At 47.4% G+C, this 21,540-nt stretch overlaps 2 protein-coding genes across 7 annotated transcripts in view; both read left to right on the top strand.

Moving 5' to 3' along the window:
* Positions 1–20,796, top strand: part of LOC126037488 (electroneutral sodium bicarbonate exchanger 1-like) — a 105,640-nt gene extending 84,844 nt beyond the window's left edge. The window contains exons 4-12 of the mRNA XM_049797820.1: positions 14,688–14,801; positions 15,140–15,301; positions 15,915–16,166; positions 16,973–17,041; positions 17,584–17,757; positions 17,857–17,994; positions 18,470–18,570; positions 19,091–19,195; positions 19,466–20,796. Coding sequence (XP_049653777.1) covers positions 14,688–14,801; positions 15,140–15,301; positions 15,915–16,166; positions 16,973–17,041; positions 17,584–17,757; positions 17,857–17,994; positions 18,470–18,570; positions 19,091–19,178 — 1,098 coding nt within the window. The 3' untranslated portion in view covers positions 19,179–19,195; positions 19,466–20,796. The remainder of the gene's footprint in view (positions 1–14,687; positions 14,802–15,139; positions 15,302–15,914; positions 16,167–16,972; positions 17,042–17,583; positions 17,758–17,856; positions 17,995–18,469; positions 18,571–19,090; positions 19,196–19,465) is intronic.
* The window catches only part of LOC126037485 (electroneutral sodium bicarbonate exchanger 1-like), a 432,495-nt gene that overhangs the window by 24,540 nt on the left and 386,415 nt on the right, over positions 1–21,540 (top strand). The window contains exon 1 of one of the 6 annotated variants that reach the window (XM_049797817.1): positions 2,688–3,058. The exons of the other annotated variants lie outside the window; for them this stretch is intronic. The gene's annotated coding sequence lies outside the window, so the exon portion shown is untranslated. Of the gene's footprint in view, positions 1–2,687; positions 3,059–21,540 lie in introns of those variants that run through there. 6 annotated transcript variants of the gene reach the window in all.

The raw sequence follows: 21,540 nt of genomic DNA, 5'->3' as shown, positions 1-21,540 counted from the left end.
CTCCCGGGAACGGTGTTCCTGTGGAGCGCTCCCCTGGAACCTGGTAATTGCCAGTCAGCACAGAGAGATATGTTGTTCGGTGGATGGTCTTTGGAAGACAGTTGAGGATTTTGTGGGGGGAGTTGGACTAGATGGCCAGCATGGAGTAGGCCAGGGTTGTGAAGTGCGTGAGTGTAACTGTATTTGTCTGTGGTGGGTTTGTAAAATATTTGGTTGCTCTTTGTAGCTTGTGATGTAATGATATTTTTCAATTTCTGGTTTTGTGTCGAGGTGTGGAAGTGGACGGTCTGTCAAGATGATTGGAGGTCACTCGTTTGGTGCCCGGGAACAGGGATCATGGCGGTAATGTCACCTCAGGGAGTAAAACTTCTGGATGTGCAGCGATGTATGTAATGGGAGCGAGGAATGTGGAAAAGACCACTCCGTAGAGCATTGCAGGTACTAAATAGTGGCATTTCTTCTTCAGGTAATGCTAAATTTTTGGAGTTTACATGTATTTGTAAAAATAGTGATTAAAAGAGGACTAAATCTAATAGTGTCAAATATTTGACGAGTGAGGCCATAAGTCTTTTCTATATATTGTAGAAAAAGTACATTGTAGAATTGGATTGAAATACTGACATAGCTGAATCTATGTGGAATGAGTAATGGACCAAATGAAGCACTAAAAATAAAATGTAAAAAAGACAGGTAATTATGTGTCCTTGTGGGAATTACAGTACTAATGGCAATCACAAAGGGAAGCGTAGAGGGAAGCATGGGCGTTTAGTGCCCATAGGTAAACTTAGCTGTTGAAGTAAGTGAAAGTGTCTGTTGGAATTAGGCATCCAAGGGCGAGTTGTAGATACCTTGAGGTAAATGTAGCTGCTGCTGGGTTAATGGAAAGGGGGTGCATTCCTTCCTCTAGTGATTGCAGAACTTTGAAATTGGAGCTGTAGGTAGAGACCCGTGAAATGGGCTCGGGCGTGGTGCGGCGCCGAAATGGGCTCGGGCGCATGTGTTACTTTTCTTAAAGGGGCTGAGGTACTGTGTAACTCTGAAATGGGCTTGATGAGTGGATAACATGTGTGTAATATGTGAGGGGTTTTTTTATTCTGTTGTCCTTCTCTTTCCCTGACCCTTTGTGGTGCTCTCTACTCTTTTCATTCATGTCTTCTCTCTCTCTCCAACCTCCTGTGCTTTTCATAGTCTCTCTCTATCTCTTGTCATTATTATCATCTGACGCTCTGTGTTACTTTCTGTCCCACCGTATCATGTTGTATGTTTCTCCTGCTTTTTTCTTCATCTGTCCAGATCCCTGTCCCTTGTTTCTTCTATTGCTGTCCCTCTGCCTTGCTTCCTCTTGCCATCTTTTCTGTATTTCTCTCTGTTCCCTTCCCTCTTCCATCCTTTCTAACTGTATCCCCCTCTCCAGCTAGCTGTCCCTTCTCTTTTCTCTCTTCCTCCATGTCTCTCTCGCAGCCTATCAATCACAGTTGTTTTTTCCTCCAGTGCTGTCCTGCTCTGTCCCTTGTTTCTCACTCTCGTTCTGTCATGCTCCCTGTGTCTTTTTGGAACTCCTCCATCTCTGTCCTGTAGCCTATCACTATTTTTTTCTTCTGCCATCCCTTTGTCCTTCTTCCAGTCTTTGTGTCTCTCTCCCTTTGTTCTCCCTCCCTTCTTTTTTTTCCTTTCTTGCTACATCTCTGTTCTGTACCACAAAAGCACGGAGGGTGTTTAGTAACAGAGAAGAAGGATATAGGCAAGGACAAAGGAAATTAATGGCTGTTATTCGGGAAGAAAGGGGAAGAGGGCCTAGACGAGACTTGCCCCGACTGGGCAAGGATCAATGCGCTTTGTGTAAGAAATTCAGTCATTGGTAGAGGGAATGCCCAGGGAACAAGGAGCATCAGAGGGCTCAAACAGGAAGAACAGTAGCCTCTGTGAAGGGAGACTGACGAGAACCTGGGGAATCTACCCTAGCGGATCCACTGGTTATAATTAAGCTAGGGAAAACAGAACAAGAGGTAGAATTTTTGGTAGATACAGGAGCAACATACTCGGTTTTGAATCAGGCTTTGATGCCCCGGGGAATGATTATGTCACGGTGAAAGGAGCGACTGGCCAAAGTGAAAAGGCATAGTTTTGTAAACCTTTAGAATATAAATTAGGAAAACAGTGGGGCATTCATAAATTTTTATATATGCCGAACTCCCCAAAGGCCCTTTTGGGAAGGGACTTGTTGGAACCATTGGGAGCAAAAATTGTATTCAAGAAGGGAGAAATTACTCTGGAGGTAAAAGATCAGCAAAATATTCAAATATTGAGCCTAACCTTAACCAGTCTCCCCCTAGAAGGAATCATTAATGAGGACATCTTAAAGCAAGTGTACCCGGGGGTATGGGCTACCGATGCACCTGGAAGAGCGAAAAGTGCTCCACCTGTTGAAGTTAGGATCAAGGAAGGCCAAAAGCTGGTAAGAATTAAACAATATCCCCTAAAGAAGAAAGACAGAGAAGGAATCCGGCCGGTGATAGAAAAATTTTTGCAGTTGGGACTATTAAAAGAGTGTGAGTCTGAATTCAATCCCCCTATATTACCTGTTCGGAAGCCCGATGGGTCATATTGGGTGGTCCAAGACTTATGGGCGGTGAATAAGATAACTGAAGATCTTTACCCGGTAGCGGCGAACCCATAGACTCTGTTAACCGTGCTAACACCTGAATTGACTTGGTTTAGTGTTTTAGATTTGAAGGATGCTTTCGTTTGCCTCCCTCTCCATGAAGCCAGGCAAAACTTACTCACATTTGAATGGGAAAAGCCCAAGAGCGGTCGAAAGACCCAGCTCACTTGGACGGCCTTGCCACAAGGATTTAAGAATAGGCCTACCGTTTTTGGCAATCGGTTTGCGAAAGACTTGGAATCCTGGGAAACCCCGTCTGAGGAGGGGAAGCTGTTGCAGTATGTGGATGATATCCCGATCGCCACCAAAACAGAGAAAGATTGTACGACGTGGGCGGCGAGTCTGTTGAATTTCCTGGGACTTCAGGGGTACCGGGTATCCAAGCAAAAGGCACAGGTAATGCAAGGCAAAGTGAATTATTTGGGCTATGAAATTAGTGCGGGACAAAGACCTTTGGGACAGGCCTGTAAAGAGGCAATATGTCAAACTGGGAGACCTCAGACAGTAGAAGAGTTATGGACTTTTCTGGGAATGACAGGGTGGTGCCGATTGTGGATCTATAATTACGGATTGCTTGTTAAACCACTGTATGCGTTGACAGCCACTAAGCAGAAACACCTTGAGTGGAATAAGGAGACCGAACGAGCCTTTGAGCTACCGAAAAAGGCTTTGATGTCGGCCCTGGCCTTAGGACTCCCAGATGCGAGTAAGCTGTTTCTTCTTTACTCCCATGAGAAGCAGGGCATTGCTCTGGGAATATTAGCACAAAACCTGGGCCCGTATCGATGGGCAGTTGCCTACCTCTCTAAGCAGTTAGGCACGACTGCAAAAGGTTGGCCTGGATGCCTGCGGGCGGTTGCGGCTGTGATACTAAATACACAGGAAGCCCGAAAGTTTACTCTGGGCCAGAAGATGACTGTTCTGGTGTCTCACGCAGTATCAGCAGTACCGGAAGCAAAAGGCGGACACTGGCTCTCTCCACAAAGATTCCTGAGATATCAAGCTATATTGGTAGCGCGGGATGACGTGGAGATTGTAGTCGCTAACATTGTCAACCCAGCTTCTTTTCTCAGCAGGAACACAGGAGAACCGGTACATCGTGACCGTTTGGAAACCATCGAAGCAACGTACGCCAGTTGCCCAGACGTGAAAGACGGCCCCATGGAAAACGGGGAAACTCGCTTCACAGACGGAAGCAGTTACGTCCTAAACAGTAATCGACATGCGGGATATGCCGTCACTGCCAGCCAAGAGGTAACAGAATCGGGGGCTTTGCCCGGGAACACCTCCGCACAGAAGGCAGAAATAATTGCTCTAACCCGCGCCCTGGAATTGGCCCAGGGCAAAGTTGTGAACATTTATACAGACTCAAAATATGCCTTTGGAGTTGTACACGCACGTGGAGCAATTTGGAAGGAGAGAGGACTAGTGAGTTCTCAAGGGAAAAATATCAAACACGCAGAAGAAATTCTGAAGTTACTGGAAGCTGTCCAGCTCCCTAAGAAAGTAGCAATTATGCATATTAAGGCACACCAGAAAGCGAGCTCAGATTTGGAAAAAGGGAACGAGCTGGCGGACAGAGAGGCAAAACAAGTGGCCAAAACACAGGTAAAAACAGAAGGGGCCTTAATTCCTGATAGGTGGATTTCCCTAGAAGGTAAGCCAGAATACACTAAGGAAGATCAAAAGCTCATTACAGGTTTAGAAGGGTCATATAATGAAGAGGGGTGGGCTCATACCCCACAGGGAAAGCTAATCGTTCCCTCTTGCTTATTACGGCATTTGATAGGGGAGGAACATAGGAAAAGACATTGGGGAACAGAAGCCCTGTATAATCATCTGATAGGAGAAATTGTGGCTAGGAATTTATACGCCACGGTGAGGCAGTGTGATCGCACAACAGTGTGATCTTTGCCTCCAGACTAATCCTAAGAGCACCTCCAAGCTGGAAATGGGCCAGACTGGAAAAGGCAATGGGCCTGGACAACAATGGCAAATTGCTAATGTTTATTCATTACTAAAACACACCCACTTGTGATTTGCAGCTATGCGTGTTCCGTAGCTTTCTCATGGGAACTTCTTCAAAAGTTACTTATGAAGTTATGCCAAGGTCACACTGTCCCTGTTTTTCTCCTGATATCAGCAAAGCCAGCTATTTTCGGCCAAGGCCTAGTCTTGCTGCTCAAACTGACATTCTTTCACACAGAACTCTGCTCGCACAGCTCTTCTATAGACCCATGTCCTTTTTCATGAAGCCAATTTCCAACAATTCCCCCTTTTTCTTTTTGTGCGAGTAGAGCTTGGTGTGTCAGCTTTGAGACTCCTTTTATCATGCACCCATACGGAATTCTAACTATTACACAGATTAATATCAATATACCCAACCATCATAAGGCTTCCTTAATCAATGACATTACCCATAGTGTTATCCCGCCGAATATTGATTGTAACACTCCATCAAACCAACTAGTTTCTTGCTGGATCTTTGTGTATGTTTCTTCAGCCAATCTATTTGTTTGTATATAGATTGAGGTAAAATTTTAACACCTGCTGTATTGCCCTTTGCAAAGATCTGTGAACACAATTAATTAAACACAGTAAAAACAACATTATACCTAATAAAATACATAAGCACACAAAAAGAGGTTTGATTAATAGCTTTAGCTAGTGACACCCAAACGTTCTTACTGTCCCATGGTGTTAACCGATGTGGATCAATCACCGGTGTCACTGTCATGCTGCTTACTACAGTCAGTGTGTTCCATATCAATCTCAGCATAAGGTTTCAAATTTATGGGTAAATCAGGAACGTATCTGCCAGACATGGATGATGTGATTTTTTTGTCCAATTGCTGTCAAGGCTTGCCGTCCCGGTGCACTTAGTTGTCTTGTAGAAGTTAAGCTATCGCTGCCCCTCAATAAATCCAGCAGCGGCTGTAAGTCTGTATTTGTAATACCACAACAAGGTTGAATCCACTGTAGGTCTCCGTTTAAATCTTTCTCCCTCTTTTTGTTTTTGAGCAATCCAGGCTTGCTTAATAACTTGGGATGCCATTTTCCTTAATAAGCTGAACAAGGTAAAACTGTTACAATAGCTAAAATCACAGTAACTACAATAATGCCCATAATTCTTTGAGCCAACCCGTTACCCCTAATGACCCAGACCATGAGGAAAATGAACCATCTATACATTCTTGTGCCATCTTGCTCCACGAACTCAGCCCAGCAATCGGTAGGTGCCAGCTTTCCGTGGGCGTCCCCACAGAGGCAACGATGGCCTCACCGTACACCAGCCCGATGCTCTTCGGAAAATCCCAGTATTTATACATTTGCAGAGGAACGGGTTTTAGCACACGTGGCCAGCGGGTGCCAAAAGTCCGCCTCGGTTGCAATCTATGACGCATGCGCTCGCTGGCCAGGCGCGCTGCACGAGTCATAGCCATCTTGTCTATTGGTTCATGGGCTTTACGATACAGTTGCGATGCACAGAGAATCTTGACCTGTTATGTTAGCCAAGGTGACCTATACATTAGTTTTTGGCTGAGGTAGTATTCATATTGCCACATCATCTATGATGCTCCAGATGATGATGGTCATGCAAATCGAACAGGAGTCCATCGTGGGCCTGTATCTGTGGAAACACAATCAACCTCGTTCCCAGGTTATTAATGGAAATAGACCTTACCCCTAATTTTGGCTTTAACTAACTTTTACCCCACACTGTCTTCCCGTAATCACACTATGTTTAATCAAATTATGCTTTACACACTTTTTACCTAAAGCAGGTTCTATATACAATAAGGCACGCTGTTCTGAAAACCTCTCTGAAGGACTCCGTGTCCACTAGTAATACTCTATTAGTTAGAATCTGTCAGATCAGTGGCTCCAGCACCCGCCGGTGCCGTGCCAGTCGCCATTGGAACAATTCCGGGTCCAGCATCAGTGCGAAGCCATGGCTTGTCCCACTTAGCCAGGATCTCCCAGTAAGTTTTACTTCTGCTGATCTGCACCATTTCCTGGATTCTGGGTCCTTAGACATTACCATGATTCCTGTACTTTGTTGCGTCCTTTCTGCCTGTAAAAGAACATGATGCACTACCATTGGTGGGTCTTTGTGATCACCTGTCAATCTAAGATAATTTAGCACAAATAAGGCTTTGGCCAATCGTTCCTCTGGGAGTAAGCCCTGGGTTCCCCCCTTTTGTTTTTGCAGCATGTTCTTTTAGGGTTTGGTTGGCCCATTCGACAATAGCCTGTCCTGTGGGAAGATGTGGAATACCGGTACCGTGGTGAATTCCCCACAAATTACAAAATCGAGCAAATCGTGTAGAACCATAGGCTGGGCCGTTGTCCATCTTAATTTCTTGAGGCACACCCAGTACTGCAAAAGAAGCGTGAAGATGTCATTCAATATGTAAGGCCTTTTCTCCAGTTCGTGCCGTGGCCCACATGGCAGCAGGATAGGTATCAATACACACATGCACAGAACGCTTTGCACCAAACCACATGACATGGGTGAAATCCATTTGCCACAACTGCAATGGCAAAAGACCTCGTTGGTTAACCCCACAGCCCAAGCCCAGCCCTTCGTTTTGACAATCAGGGCATGCTTTAATGATACCTTGGGCATCAGTAAGTGGTAAGTCAAATTGCTTTGCTAACATCCTAGCGGGTTGGTGCAAGAACGCATGCGATTGCCGTGCTTTGTTGAAAACGATTCCCTGGAGGAGGCTCCCGTGGCGCTGCAACCAATTGGTCAGCTCTGTCATTTCCCGTTTCTCATCTGCACAGTGTTCTCATACCCAAGAGTTCTACCAGAGGGGTCATATTGCCATTAGTGATACCGCAAAGATTCCGCACCCACTGGATATCTCCCACAAGCTTCTGGACATCATGTAACATTGAAATTTCTCATGTTATTTGAACCTTCTGAGGTTTAACATTGCTAGCATTTATGTGCCACCCCAAATACTTCCAAGGTGCTGCCTTTTGCACCTTTTCAGGAGTGATTATTACTCCGTGATGGCTTAAGATGTCCTGCAATTGAGTTAAAATCTCATCCTGTGGCAAGTTACTGAGGTAACTGCTTTCTTACAGGCTCTGATGCCCAGGCCACATACACCTGACGCATCGTGGGGGAATTGCGCGTTCATTGCGGTAACACGACCCAATGGTATCTCTTATAGGGTTCTGCCTTGTTAATCGATGGTACCGAAAAGGCGAACCGTTCAGCGCCATCTGCGTGCAATCTTTTGGATTTATAATTAACAAATCCCATTCTTCTGGAAGCATAACTGGAGATGGCAAACCTGGCTGCAGGGCTCCCATACTGTGCATCACCACATTCACAGCTCTGAGATCATGTAACAGTCTCCGCTTCCCACTTTTCTTGGGAATGGTAAATATTGATGTATTCCATGGACTAGTAGAAGGAACAACTTGTCCCGCTCTCAACTGGTCCTCAACTAACCCTTGTATTTTTAGTAGCCTTTCAGAATTTAGCAGCTACTGATCAATCCAAACAGGTTCATCTGTTTTCCAGTTAATTTTCAGAATCGGCTACCCCTCAGTGACCGCTCCTAAAAAGGATGCGTCACTAACATTGCCTTCATTTGGCTCAATAAATCATGGCCTACGAGGCCAAACAATTCAGTTGGGGTAGTCATGACATACGGACACGTCGTAATGTGTTCACCATCGGGGAACACAAATGTAATCGGTAGCTGACTTACTAAGGTGGCTTGTGTGCCCCCTATCCCTGCAATACCAAAGTTTGGATTGATCGATGGCCATGATGGAGGCCAAATGCATTGTGAAATAATCATAACATCAGCACCTGTATTGATTGTCATATGTTTCTTGACAACAACTCCATCGGGCCCTTCCAATTGCACTACCTTTTCTGGTTTACCTCTTGTTGTGTCCATGGCAAAGTATACCTGTGGTTTCCCTGTGGAGCCGAATCCACCATCTCCACGTTGTACTTCACCTGGGTTCGGAACACACGACCTGAATGGAACTAATTGTGCTATTCTGGTACCTTTAGGAATAGAAACAGGAGGGATTAAAACATGAATCATAATTTTCACAGTCCCACAATAATCTGCATCAATAAGCCCTGGGAGCACCAGAATTCCTTCTAGAGCTGTTGAAGATTGCCCCATTAAAAATGCACTAAGTCCAAACCCCAATGGTCCCTTTATGTTGACTGCGGTTTCCACATCCACTCTGGAGCTTCCTGCGGTGGCGGATCTGGTGGTTGCGAGGCTGCCTGAGGGCTGGCAGCTCAAGCCCCTTGCATTCGTGTCGCCGCGCGAGGGGCCTTCGCAGTCGGTGTAAAGTTTCCCTTCTTCCTGTATTTTTGGTGGTATGGTTATCTTTCTTACACTTGTTGCAGCACTTACTGTTAACAGTACCTGTACATTTGCTCCTAATGTGTCCACGTTTGCCACAGTTAGAACACTTGACCAAGGGTGTCTTACTGGCCTTGTGTTTCTTTGTAGCTCCTTGGAGAGCTGTGGCAGCATAGGCTACTTTCTGTGAGTCCACTGATCGATCCGTATATTCTATCATATCAACGATGTCTGCATTTTTCGGCAAATTACACAATGCTTTGCGTGTCTTTTCAGTAGCATTTTCAAAAGCGAGTATTTTGAACATGTTTTCTTTCATGCCCTCGTTCATGTCAGGGTGGTCATAAATTGTATTCTCCTGTTTCACCTGGGTAAAAGCATGGCTGTACATATTGTCTGGTACAGTAAGAAAAGCTTGATACGCCAAGATCTGTGATAGATGATGAACCTCAGTGACACATTGTAACTGAGCGTTCCCTGATGCGAAGGGTCCAGTACCCATCGGCATCTGCGTGGTTACTCCCCATAGGGGATCTGTTTGTTGTCGTGATGTTGCTTGTTCCCTATCACAGAGCTTCTCCCACTGCCAGAAAAACACTAACATTCAGGCGGGTGTCAAAATCAACTGTGCTAGCTGTTTAATATCTTGAGGTATCAGCGTATCAGCAGAAAAAATGAATTGCAGTATTTGGTGAGTTAACGCAGATTTGATTCCGTACTGACTCACAGCATTCCTTAATTTCTCAATGACCTTCCAGTCAAACACCTCCCATTTTTTCTGTCCATTTGATGCAATAACTGGGAATGCTTAGAGCATAGTCCCTTCTATAATGGCATCTGTTATTACACCCCTCCAATGTCTCTGCCTTTCTTCTGCAGCGGCTATTGCAGGCGGCTCCGCGTCTGTCACGGGTGCGGTTGGTTTCCCCGTCTCTTTTCCCCATTTCCTTTAACAATTCTAACATTGTCTCTTTTTGTTCTATTATTAGAGTAGCCAAGTCCTTGTTTGCATTATTTGAATCAGGGTGTATGCTAGGTATAATTTGTTCATGTTGAACGGTGGTATCTGAGGGCTGGTTTTTCGTAGGCAGATTTTTACTCACTCCCTGATTCTGTAGGGTTTCCTTTAATCGTACGGTTAGGGAGGCTTGGGAACTGTCGGATGGCTGATTAATATCGGCAGTCCCAGGGAGTGGAGCAGAAGTCAAGGGCACGAGAGTAGGCGAACAAGCTCCAAAAAGTCTCTCTCGCTGCATTATGTTTTTCTCCCCGCTTTTCCCTTTCGCTTGCGGTTGGAGAGAGAGAGCAGCAAAAGCAGACGCAGACGCTTTACGATCTGCTTTCATTTCTTACAGAGTTGTCTTAATCAATTTCCATAAAGTTACAAGATCTTTAACTTCTTTAGACCCGTCACTAATTTCATCCCATAGGGAGGTTCCGATAGCATTCCAGGTACTAAGCTCAGAAGCTGTACCCACACTAATTGAAAGGTTTCTGTCCTTGCTTCATTAGTTTTTTAGCTGATTTATCATCGTCAGTTACCATATCCCATAATACGTCTCCTAATCTACACCATTCACTCTCCTTAAATAATAAATCCGGATTCTTAAAGCATCCCTTAACGCGACCCAGCGTGACTAACCCCGAAATTTGCTTAATGCAGTTTACTCCCCGCTTTTCTAAAAAGCACTGTAATAATTTTAGGGCTACCTCTTGATCCATTGCCGGCCGGCTTCTTGATACTCCTGGATGCTACCTTGATTAAGGCACCTCGGTTAAAAAGTCTTTGCAGCCTTTTTCCAGTAGCCCTCACTGACGGCGAACCCCTTTTGGACGGTCCAGGCACGAGAGTTAACACACCAACCAAGACGATCAGCGTTCGGTTAATCTTTTGCCCCCCGGTCGCTGCTACCGGTGCTTCTCAGTGTCCGTCGCTCCAATTCCCCTTTCTTCGGTCCCCGTTCGGGCGCCATTTGTTGGAGCGGCGGAGGAATGCACATAAGTCGACCCAATATGAGTGATAGAAGTGATTCAACTTTATTTGCACGGATAGCTCATATTTATACAGTTTGCGATAATTATGCCTACTAGTCCTAATATGATTGGTACATTGCTAATGTTTATTCATTACTAAAACACACCCACTTGTGGTTGGCAGCTACGCGTGTTCAGTAACTTTCTCATGAGAACTTCTTCAAAAGTTACTTGTGAAGTTATGCCAAGGTCACACCGTCCCTGTCTTTCTCCTGATAACAGCGAGACCAGCTGTTGTTTTTCTCCCAATATCAGTAAAGCCAGCTATTTTCAGCCAAGGCCTAGTCTTGTTGCTCAAACTGACATTCTTTCACACAGAACTCTGCTCGCACAACTTTTCCACAGGCCCATGTCCTTTTTCAGCAAGCCACTTCCCAACAAAAGGTATTCCTAGAAAAAGCTTCCCGTTTATAAAGCAGGAGTTTGTTGGGGCTGAATTACAGTTCCTTTGTAACTGAATTGGGTCAATATTCCGAAAAAGGGGAATATGTTTATTTTTGAAACAGGTCAATACTTGCATGTGTTGTGCTGGCAAGGAGGAGGCTTCTTAAATGTAGAACTTGTTAAATTTAAAAGCACACCTCCACTCTCCATAGTATTGCTTCTATGTTAATTCAGGGTTAAGATATTCGTTCACTTCAGTTTCTGTGAATCTGTTAGGGCAGCGTGCTCTAAGGTGATGGGAGGGAGCAGGGGGAAGAAGGGGAGGAGGAAAAGCAAAATATCTGGAACCTGCTCTTCCATGACTCCTGCAAACTGTAATGTTATTTTTTTTTCCCAAGCCTGAAAACTGTACTTGGCAGTGGGATTGTGGCTATCTTGTTAATATTCTTCCTTCCTTTCTTGTTTTGGCCTCTCCAGGAAGCGATTCGAGTAATCCTCGGAAATCTTGATGATTTACATCCATTTTCTACAGACCACTATCTTTCTGTGTACCCTTTCTTTCCTACTTGTAAAAGAAAAGGTCCAATGACTTGTATCTGTTGGGCATTGCTTAATTTGACATTCCTGCCTAGTAGTGCGCAGATCTTTAGCTGGAGTACGACTCCTCTGAGCTTCGCAGTTTTACATTAGCTGAAGATCCTCCTCAGTTGTTGCCTTCACCAGAGAACTGATGTATGTAAAAAGAATGTTTTGCAGTGTTTTCAGATGGCCACCCCTGCGTTCCAAATCTGATTTAGCCAGAGAAAACGAACGTGCATATATAAAGTCCCAGGAAGCCCACGTAATGCGATTGCAAGGAAAGCTAGTGCGTTGTTTCAAAAGGTTAATAAAACGTAAAGCGCTCCTTACAGGCGCAGCAGCGTTGGCCCTCTAGTAGAGAAGACCGCAGTAGTTTTCTTGTAAGGTACATTAGGATTAAGTATTGTAGTTGCTGTAGTGTAAAGGGTTACGGAGAAGTAACTCTCCTGAGGCTGTTGTTGCAGAGAAAAGTAAGTTAGTGGAAGGAGAAGCCTTTTCAGTCCTAAGGTGCGTCAGTTTGTGAATCGGATCAGGCCCTTCGGCATCATCTCCTCCCGTGATTCCGAGTGCCCAGGAGTAATGAACACCCGCGTGTTTCCGCCTCCAAGGCATCCCCTTCCAGTCTCGGCAGACTGCGTTATTGCCACCCCTGGTCCTAGCAGGCAAGAACGAGATCATCCTCTTTCTCTGTCAGAAGCTGGTAGGTATGAGAGCAACTTATTCCTGTTGCTGCCAGGAAGAGAAAGTAGCCCAGAGCATCGTCAGACAGGAGGCACCCAAACAAAGGAAGCCTCGTTGTTGGTTTGCTTCGCTAAAGCGCAGCCAGTTTTGCCTGCGTGCTTGAGGAGGGTTTGATTCACGAGCTTGTATTTCTGGAACTGGGAAGTCCATCCACCTGCTCAGGCAGCACCGGGCCCTGCGGAGAACTGCAAGCTCAGAGGCCTGGCGTGATGAGTTGTCCTGCAGTCTGTGTGTCGGGCTCCTCGCTGTAGCATACCTCTTAGTTAATCGCCAGCTGTGGGAGTCCTTGAAGCCAAACTCAAACGAACAATTTCATCCCTTAAAGGAACTGACTGTGTCATCTAGGCAAATCTTGGGCTTCATCTCTGGTCCTCAGGATGCAAATGGAGTAAAAGTATTCATGTTATCTGTTTCTTCCTGAGGTCAGAGGCACGTAAGAAGGCTGCTGCCTGGCGTCACCCATTCATGCATGCATGAGCTCCTAGGTGTGCGAACTGCACCCCCAGGAAGGAACGTCTGTAACTGTGGCGTTTGTCATGTCAATTATCTTTTGTTCTCCCATTTTGAGGAGGACTGTGAAGTGAATGTAATGATGCTAGTCCTGTGAATCCTAGTCCTTTTCAGGTTTAAAAATAATTTTTAAAAGAATTACTTTTTAGTTAGGAAAGCTGATGAGGTTTTCTTCACAGGGTTGGGAGAGCCTGGCATGTTGTTTTTTGCGGGAAGATGTGAGGACTGAAGCCAGATGCAGTTAAGGAAACACAGTGCTATGAATGCAAGCAACTGATGGGAGAGTGTCACCTGGATGAGTGTTTCTTGTAATGTGTTACTAGCGTATGGTGTCTCCTCACATCTCATTTCTCCGCTGTGTAGTTCGATGTGTCACTTGTTCAGCTGCTGCTGCTCATTAAATATAAATCTCCATTGGCAGGAGCAGTTACAGGGTCGTGGATCTTGGACCAAGATCCTCAAAACCCCCTAGCTATGCGAGGTTTCCCTGCCGCACGCGCACTGCCTTTGTGTCCTGATGCTCTGTTTCTCCAGGAATGTCAGTATTTGCGTGGGGAGTTTCAAGGACCTGCCTGTGGACGCGACGGCCCCTACACCCCTGATGTATTCTTCTGGTGCTGCATCCTCTTCTTCGCCACCTTTGCCCTGTCAAGCTTCTTGAAGACGTTTAAAACCAGCCGCTACTTTCCAACCAGAGTAAGTAGAAGGAGGTGGCCAGTGTCCATCTCCGCACTCGTTTCCCAAAATGGCTTTCCTGGAGCACTAAGCAGTATTTGCCCTGCCTTGGTCAAGCTGGGAAACGTTGGCCTTGCAGGCCAAGCTCTCCAAGAGCTTGGATGTCCCACACTCATTTCCATGAGTGCAAAATCATCGTAGCGTTTCCCACCTGCCTCGTGACCTGCCCCAGATTGAAGATTTTTGGGGTTTGATTTTTTTTTATTTTTTTTCTTCTCCTCAGGTAGTAGGAAGTCAGGTTTCCCAAAGTTTTGGGGGTTGGGGTTTTCGGTTTGTTTTTTTTCCCCTACCTTCTGCGCATTATGTGCTCGAGTGGAAAGTAGATTCGAATGAGAAGCTTCCTTTTGAGGACTAAAGGATGCCTCAGTGCCTTGTTGCCATTGTAGCTGTGAGTGTAGCTGTAGTGGCAGACATGTGTTTTCTTATTTTTAATATTATTATTATTATCTTTAGATTTTGACTTAAACCAACCCTTGTTGGCCTAGTTAAGCTTTTTTTTATTGTCTGACCCCAGATCTCACAGGGACAAACACAGCAGCAGTATCTAAGCAAGGGATCAGGCTGCATGTGCTCAGAGGGGTGGTGGGATTTGGTTAAGCAGCCTTAATGTTGTGGATGTCTGCAACTCTTGCATCTCACCTTAGGGCCCTGTTTGCCATGCCCCTCTCACCTCTGGTTTCTCGCCCCAGGTACGGTCCACAGTGAGCGACTTTGCTGTTTTCCTCACCATCGTCATCATGGTGCTCCTTGACTTTGTGGTTGGGATCCCATTGCCGAAGCTCCAGGTCCCCCATGCGTTCAAGGTAACGGGGTGTTTTGGCACGTGGGGGTGCCACAAGGTGATGCCGGGGCAGGGCAGGGCTGAGTCTGGAGGAGATGCTGGTGGTGTGACCATCTCCTCTTCCACCTCCAAGTGCCTTGCTTCCTCCTGGAAACGAGAAGATGGCCCCAAAACTAGATACCTACAGGGGAAGTATCTAGAGCTGCTTGCAAGGAGGAGACTGGCACTGCTGAAGCCCCCGGGAGAGGGGGACATGAAGCCAGGGCTGGGAGGTGCTCTGACGCAAGGAGGGAGGGGAAAATGAAAGCCAGTGGAGTGCCTGGGCTGGGAGACAATGCTGATGTGTGGGCTTTGTTGCAGCCTACCAGAGACGACCGCGGGTGGTTCATCAACCCCATAGGACCCAACCCTTGGTGGACGGTGTTGGCTGCGCTCGTCCCAGCTCTGCTCTGCACCATCTTGATATTCATGGACCAGCAGATCAGTGCCGTTATTGTGAACAGGAAGGAGCACAAGCTGAAGGTAAGGGCCTGCGAGAGATGACCCCAGCCCCTTCTGGGCTGCAGGTCTGGGGGGAAGCTCTTATTCCTGATGCTTTCTGAAGGCATTGGTTTGGGACAAGGTCAGGCTGCGTGGCAGGATGCTCTCCTGGATTAACGATGATGCAGGGAGCAAGTGACAGGGCAGTTCAGATGAGCAACCTTTTGGAGGAGCAAATTAATCTTGGAGCAATAGAGAACTGCATTTTTGTTTTAAAATGGCAGCAGCAGCAGGTGTGGGGAATGAATTGTTTTGATGCGCTGCCAGGGATAACTCAGAGTCACACCTTCCTCGCAAGTGGTACAGTTTTCTTTGTGAGTGAAAAAAATGATTTGGTGCTTTTGGGTTGTGGGTTGGTTTTTTTTTGGAGAAGTATTTAATGCACAAGCTCTGCATATCCATTGTTTCTGAACTCCTGCCAGATTTTCATGCCAGGTGCTTGTGCAAAGTCTGCATACACCCTTGCTTGTTTCCATTTCTTGTTTTGAATTCTGAAGAAATTGACTTGTGCTCGAGCAGGGTTTGAGTCTGACTTGCGACGTTATCCTTGCTCTTGTGCTATAGGATGCTCTGTTTCTTGTTTTCCTGCCTGCAGAAAGGATGCGGGTACCACCTGGACCTTTTTGTGGTGGCCGTGATGCTCGGGGTGTGCTCTGTGATGGGGCTGCCCTGGTTTGTGGCTGCGACCGTCCTGTCCATCACCCACGTGAATAGCCTCAAAGTAGAGTCTGACTGCTCAGCTCCAGGAGAACAACCCAAGTTTCTGGGGATACGAGAGCAGAGAGTCACTGGCTTGCTGATCTTTGTGTTCATGGGCTGCTCCGTCTTCTTCACTTCTGTGTTAAAGGTGAGAGGAAAATGCAAACCACCCAACAACCGTGAGCTTGTTGGAGGTTACAGAAAAACAGTCCCCTCTCTGCAGGCCTGAGTAGTTAGTTGTGGAGCGGAGGAGGAGGAGGTGATCCCAACCCTTGGGGCTTGACCCACGGTGGGAACCAGCCTCGGTTAGGCTTTGCAGCCCTTCAGGCCCCCGTTTGGTGTGCTCGAGATGAGCAAGCAATGCAACTGCTTGAATTTTTGGGTGTCTTTCAGGCCCGCCCATGTTTATGGGTTACAGTTGAGCATATTCAGACCAGCACATCTGCTGTCTTTCAAACAGGCAGCCCTTTAGTGGCTGCAATTTGCTCCCCAAATGCCCCAGAGCAGCCGTTCCCAGGAGCTAAACACACTGAGGTCATCCCCGTGGGCTTCCTTGCACGTTCCTCCCACAAAGTAATCTCGTCTCTAGGCTAAAAGGAGGCCTGTGGCCTTTGCCTGTTGCCCCAAGAATAGGCAGAAGTGTTTCTTCTACCGCCAGAGAATGCGGCATAGGGTAGCACGGGTGAAATCGCCTATTTTCCTCCAACCTTTCTGGAAAAAAGGATTATTCTGAGGAGAGGTAACTCCCAAGTTCAGCCTAAAGCAGAGCCTTAGCTCACTCGTGCGCACAAAATGGCAAAAAAATGGTTAAAATCTGACCCATCTCTAAGCCTGAATGGAAAAAGCTTCAAGCAATTTTAGGCAGTGCCTGTAGAAGAGGGTGGTAATACTGAAAATGCAATACAGAAAAAGAAACGATTGCATTCTTTCTTTTTCTTTTTGTTCCCCCCCCAGTTTATACCAATGCCTGTACTTTATGGCATCTTTCTCTACATGGGTGTGTCGTCGCTCAGAGGAATTCAGGTACGGACTCTTTTACAGCGTGCAGCATGTCGGCTCCCTGGTATTTTGTCTCCGTAGCAGCAGGGAAAAAAGCAGTGGCATGGGAAAAACTTCTCGCAGAGCAAGCAATGAAACTCTTTTGTGTAAGAAAAAGATTGGTGGAGGCACAGGAGGTAGATAGGGCTGGGAGGACCAGGCAAGTTCAGCGCTCTCTGTTGCAGGGTTTAGGGCAGGTCAGTGTTTGGTTACATGAAAGCGGGGGAATTTGGTGCAAAGGGAAGGCAGTTTCTACCACTGGTGGAAATCCTCGCGGGGGGATTCAGTGGGCCGAGAAATGCTAATAATGGAATGGCATGGAATAGTTGCCGTTTGGTGGGCAGCTCTCAGGGGCAAGCCGGTTGCTAGATGGAGCGAAGGGAAAATGGGTGCTGCTCCCAGGAGGAATGCAGTGGGATCCAGGATTTCTGACGGCAAGCGAGATGCTGCAAAGTGCCTCCACGTCTCGAGAGGGCCAGCAACTTGCCGCAGTCCCAAGGTGGCAACCTTTCCCTTTTATTTCGCAGTTCTTTGATCGCTTGAAGCTGTTTTGGATGCCGGCGAAACACCAGCCGGATTTCATCTACCTGAGGCACGTGCCCTTGCGAAAGGTGCATTTCTTCACGGCGATCCAGCTGACCTGCCTCGTCCTGCTCTGGACCATCAAGGTGTCCCGTGCCGCCATCATCTTTCCCATGATGGTAAGAGCTGCCGCCACTCGGCAGCGGGGTGTTTGCAGCGTTGGAGTGAGAGGTGGCATCGTCTCTGAGCTCACCGCATCTTCCCTCTTATTCGTGAAGGTTTTGGCTCTCGTCTTTGTCCGGAAAGCGATGGATTTCTGCTTCTCAAAGCGAGAGCTCAGCTTTCTGGATGACCTTATGCCAGAAAGGAAGAAGAAGTTGGACGATGCCAGAAATGAAGCCGGAGAAGAAGAAGAGGTAAGGCTTGCTGTGTCCTCGGGGCTGGACATCTCCGTGTGTCTGTGAGATTGCCTGTTTCTCTTACAGCTTGTCTGGAAACGTTGGGGGAAGATCAGCACTCAATCGAAATAGATCCCAATAGCCTGTAACTTTTGTAACCTTTGTTTCCTCAAGTAGCAGTGAGCTGAACGCTCGAATACAGGTGTAATTTTTAAAACGAGTCGTTTTTCACAAAGGTCATTATCATTATGATGATTATTATTAGATGATGCTGCTGCTGCTGCTGGCAAGACTTGCTCATAATCGTGTTTTGAACACACAATCCCCCTGCCCCGAAATCTTTGGAGTGAACGGTTTCTCCCCTGCTGCACTAATACCTATAGCTGCCAAGGGGCAGAAGCGGAGGGCAGACTGCTAAGTTTGTGCTGGGCATTCAGCTTATGTCCACTTTGATCAAAGACAGAGAACGTGATTTGTCCCTTTTTTACATCAGGAGTCCAGGAGGGCCATGGAAGCTGCTGCTGCTGCAAGTTCAGTTCAGCTGAACGTGGGGAAGACCAGTGACGTGAATATCCCAAAGCAAAGCAGTGACGGGTAAAGCCCCACCAAGCGCCAGGACCCCCGGCAAGATTAGCTTGAAGGTGTTTGGCAGAGTTTTCTCCACTTGCCTCTTTGTGGGGCATCCCACAGAAACCAGCAGGCAGCTTGGTGGGAAAATCGATTTCGCGGGCAAGGCTGCAGGAGGCAATTGCAGGGCTCTGACCCCAAGCAGAGTGGCTGCAGCACTCATGTTTGACCCCCAAACCTTGCCTCATCAGTGCCTTTACGGTAGCTGGAGATGCTCATACTTAGACATGAGGAGTTGCAGGCGTGATCTGTACCAGCAGTGGCTTAGGAACCCGGACCGGGGCTAAGCCCCAGCAAGAGCCTTTGCACGGAGCTGTTGCTCTGCAGCTCCCCGGCTTGCCTCCCAAAACTCCTCATCCAGCAAAACCTCCCACACTTATGCGGAGCTTTGATTCTCGGGGCTCCGCTGTTCCTCTTGCTGATGCTAATGCCCTTGGTGGCATCAGTTCCCATAATCACGGATTGCTATGTAAAATATTTATTGCAGGACTGATCCTTCTGAGATTGTTATCCTGGATGAAATGTCACAAACGACCATATGGAAGGCTCTCACTTTGAAGACAGAAACCCTTTGAATCCAGGGAGGAAAAAGGTAAAGGATTGCACGTGAACGTGACCGTGCTCCTCTGCAAGCGACGGCGCACACATACGCTTTTCCCACGCTTTGGCCGGCAAGGCTGAGCAAACGGCCTGTCCCTGGGAACAGGCAGGGAGGACCGTGGCATGCAAACCAGCTCCTCTCTGCTGGGGTGGTCCCCCAAACAGGGCTGAATCAGCAGCAGCTGGCAGGTCTTCCACTGATGATGCTCTCCCTCTTTTTCTCTTCCCTTCGCCTTTCCCCACTCCCGCTTTTCACGTTTAGGAATCTTGACTTTGAAGGAGAGGAGTGAGAGCGTGACTCGGGGATGTGCCAACGCAGACAGAGGGAGAAAGCGCTTTGTTTCAGTTGGAGGATTCCCATTAAAGCCATGCAGATGTTTTCAGTTATCCTTGGTGTGCTTCAGGCATTCAGTATCTCTAGACCAGCAAGCTGAGGGGAACGTCACAGTCACGGGGAGTTTGGTGGTGTTAAGTCTGTGTGCGTACGTGCGTGTGGGGGTGTGGGTTTGTAGTGGTAGAGGGACTGCTACAGCTTTATCATTCAGTGCTGCTCTTTTAATACCTAATTCCTCCTCTTTTTTTTTCTCTTTTTTTCAAATGTAAACTGGGAATGTCCAAAATAATTTTCTGTTGTATTTGATGCATTCTCCACTTTCTTCTTGATCACGACCGGGTTTTTGGTCTGGTTTGGGGTCCTGGCTTTAATTCGCTCCTACGTCTCTTACTGATACAAGAGGGATACCCTCTGCGGCAGGGCAGCATAGAGAGCCTCCGAGCCGTTGGTCTAAGGTGAAAGAAAAGCATTTGCTCCCTGCGCTCCAGTTTTACCTTTCTTGGTTGGTTTGGCAAGTATCACAATAACGTGTGATGAACTGACCATAAACCCCATTCCCCGTCCCCCTGTGCCACTAGGGGGTGGTAGGGAATCCGGGAGTGAATTTGTGCCCAGGAAGAAGGGAGGGGTGGAGGGAAGGTGCTCTGAGATTTGGTTGTATTTCTCATTACCCTGCTCTGGTTGATTTGTAATAAATTGAGTTAATTTTCCCCAAGCGGAGTCTCTTTTGCCAGTGACGGTCATTGGTGAGTGATCTCTCCTGTCCTTATCTCGACCCACAAGCTCTTTGTTATATTTTCTCTCCCCTGTCCAGCTGAGGAGGGGGAGTGATAGAACAGCTTTGGTGGGCACCTGGCATCCAGCCAGGGTCAATCCACCACAGGGGGAAATGATGTACTTAAGAAATTATGTACTTAAGCCACACAAAAAAGGCCACAAAGCTCTTGTGAAACAAGATCCCCTTTGTATGATCAACGCATGCCTTGCTAACAACTGTGCCCCTGGAGAAGAACTAAAAGACTGAGAAGAAGGGAACATCCTACCCCAGGAGGCGCCAAAAAGTTGAATAATTGCTAATAGGCATGAAGTCAGAAACATCTTCGCAAACTGGAGGAAAGGTAAAGAAAGGTGGCAGGGGGAGATCATGACCACCAACTCAATTCCACACCAAAAAGACTTACCCCCCCACTCTCCTTGAGCATGCGCTGTAGAAGAAAAGAACATTGGACCTTTAATTCCAAGCAGGGGAACTTCAACCTGATAGAAACTGTGCGAGATAAGCGACTCCCAGCAATAGTTTTGGGAAGAAGTTTGGAAATCGAATATGTATAACTGAACTGTATAAATTGCTTGCCCCTTTAGGCATGAGGGGTGCTAGCGTTGCGGATTACCACCTAGCCCCCATCTTTTCGTAAACATGAACTGGAATAAAATACCTCTGCTCTGCTGTGTTTATATTGGCATTTTGCACGCCGGGTAAACGACCCCACTTTTGGGACAACAGTGGGGCAGGCAAAGCACCGCATCCCGCAGGCCGAGGGGCTCAGGCACCCACGCCGCTGCCGGAGGACTGCCGGCAAGAGGTTTGGCATCTGGCGAGGGGCTGCTGGGCCAGGGTGCCCAGGCACCCACCCCACTCCCCCAGCCGCAGCCACGAGTGCTCTCAGTGCTGGGGCAGAGGCCGTAGCAGCTGCCTGTGCCCAAGCCTGTCCCGAGCGGAGGGAAGACTTTGCTGGCGAGGAGCAATCCAGTGAAGGCATTGCTGAAATTGCTGGGCTTGAAGTTGCTGCCGGGCCAGGAGGGGGCCGAGGGGTCCTTGTGCAGCACGTCCTGCTCCAGGGGCAGCAGCTCTCAGGCCAGCAGCAGTCTGCTGGGGGGGACGCTCAGCAGGGACTCGGGGATGGGGACCCATGATACCGAAAAGCTGGTCGAAGAAACTCTCTAAGAGTTTTAGAAAGTAGGCATTCTTTATTGCAGCGCTGGATGCACGGGGGATAGTTCCA

The sequence above is a fragment of the Accipiter gentilis genome, unplaced genomic scaffold (genome assembly GCF_929443795.1).
Source record: "Accipiter gentilis unplaced genomic scaffold, bAccGen1.1, whole genome shotgun sequence".
Classification (NCBI taxonomy): Eukaryota; Metazoa; Chordata; class Aves; order Accipitriformes; family Accipitridae; genus Astur; species Astur gentilis.
The sequence above is the reverse complement of the archived record's forward strand: the minus strand, read 5'-3'. Positions and strand labels throughout refer to the sequence as shown.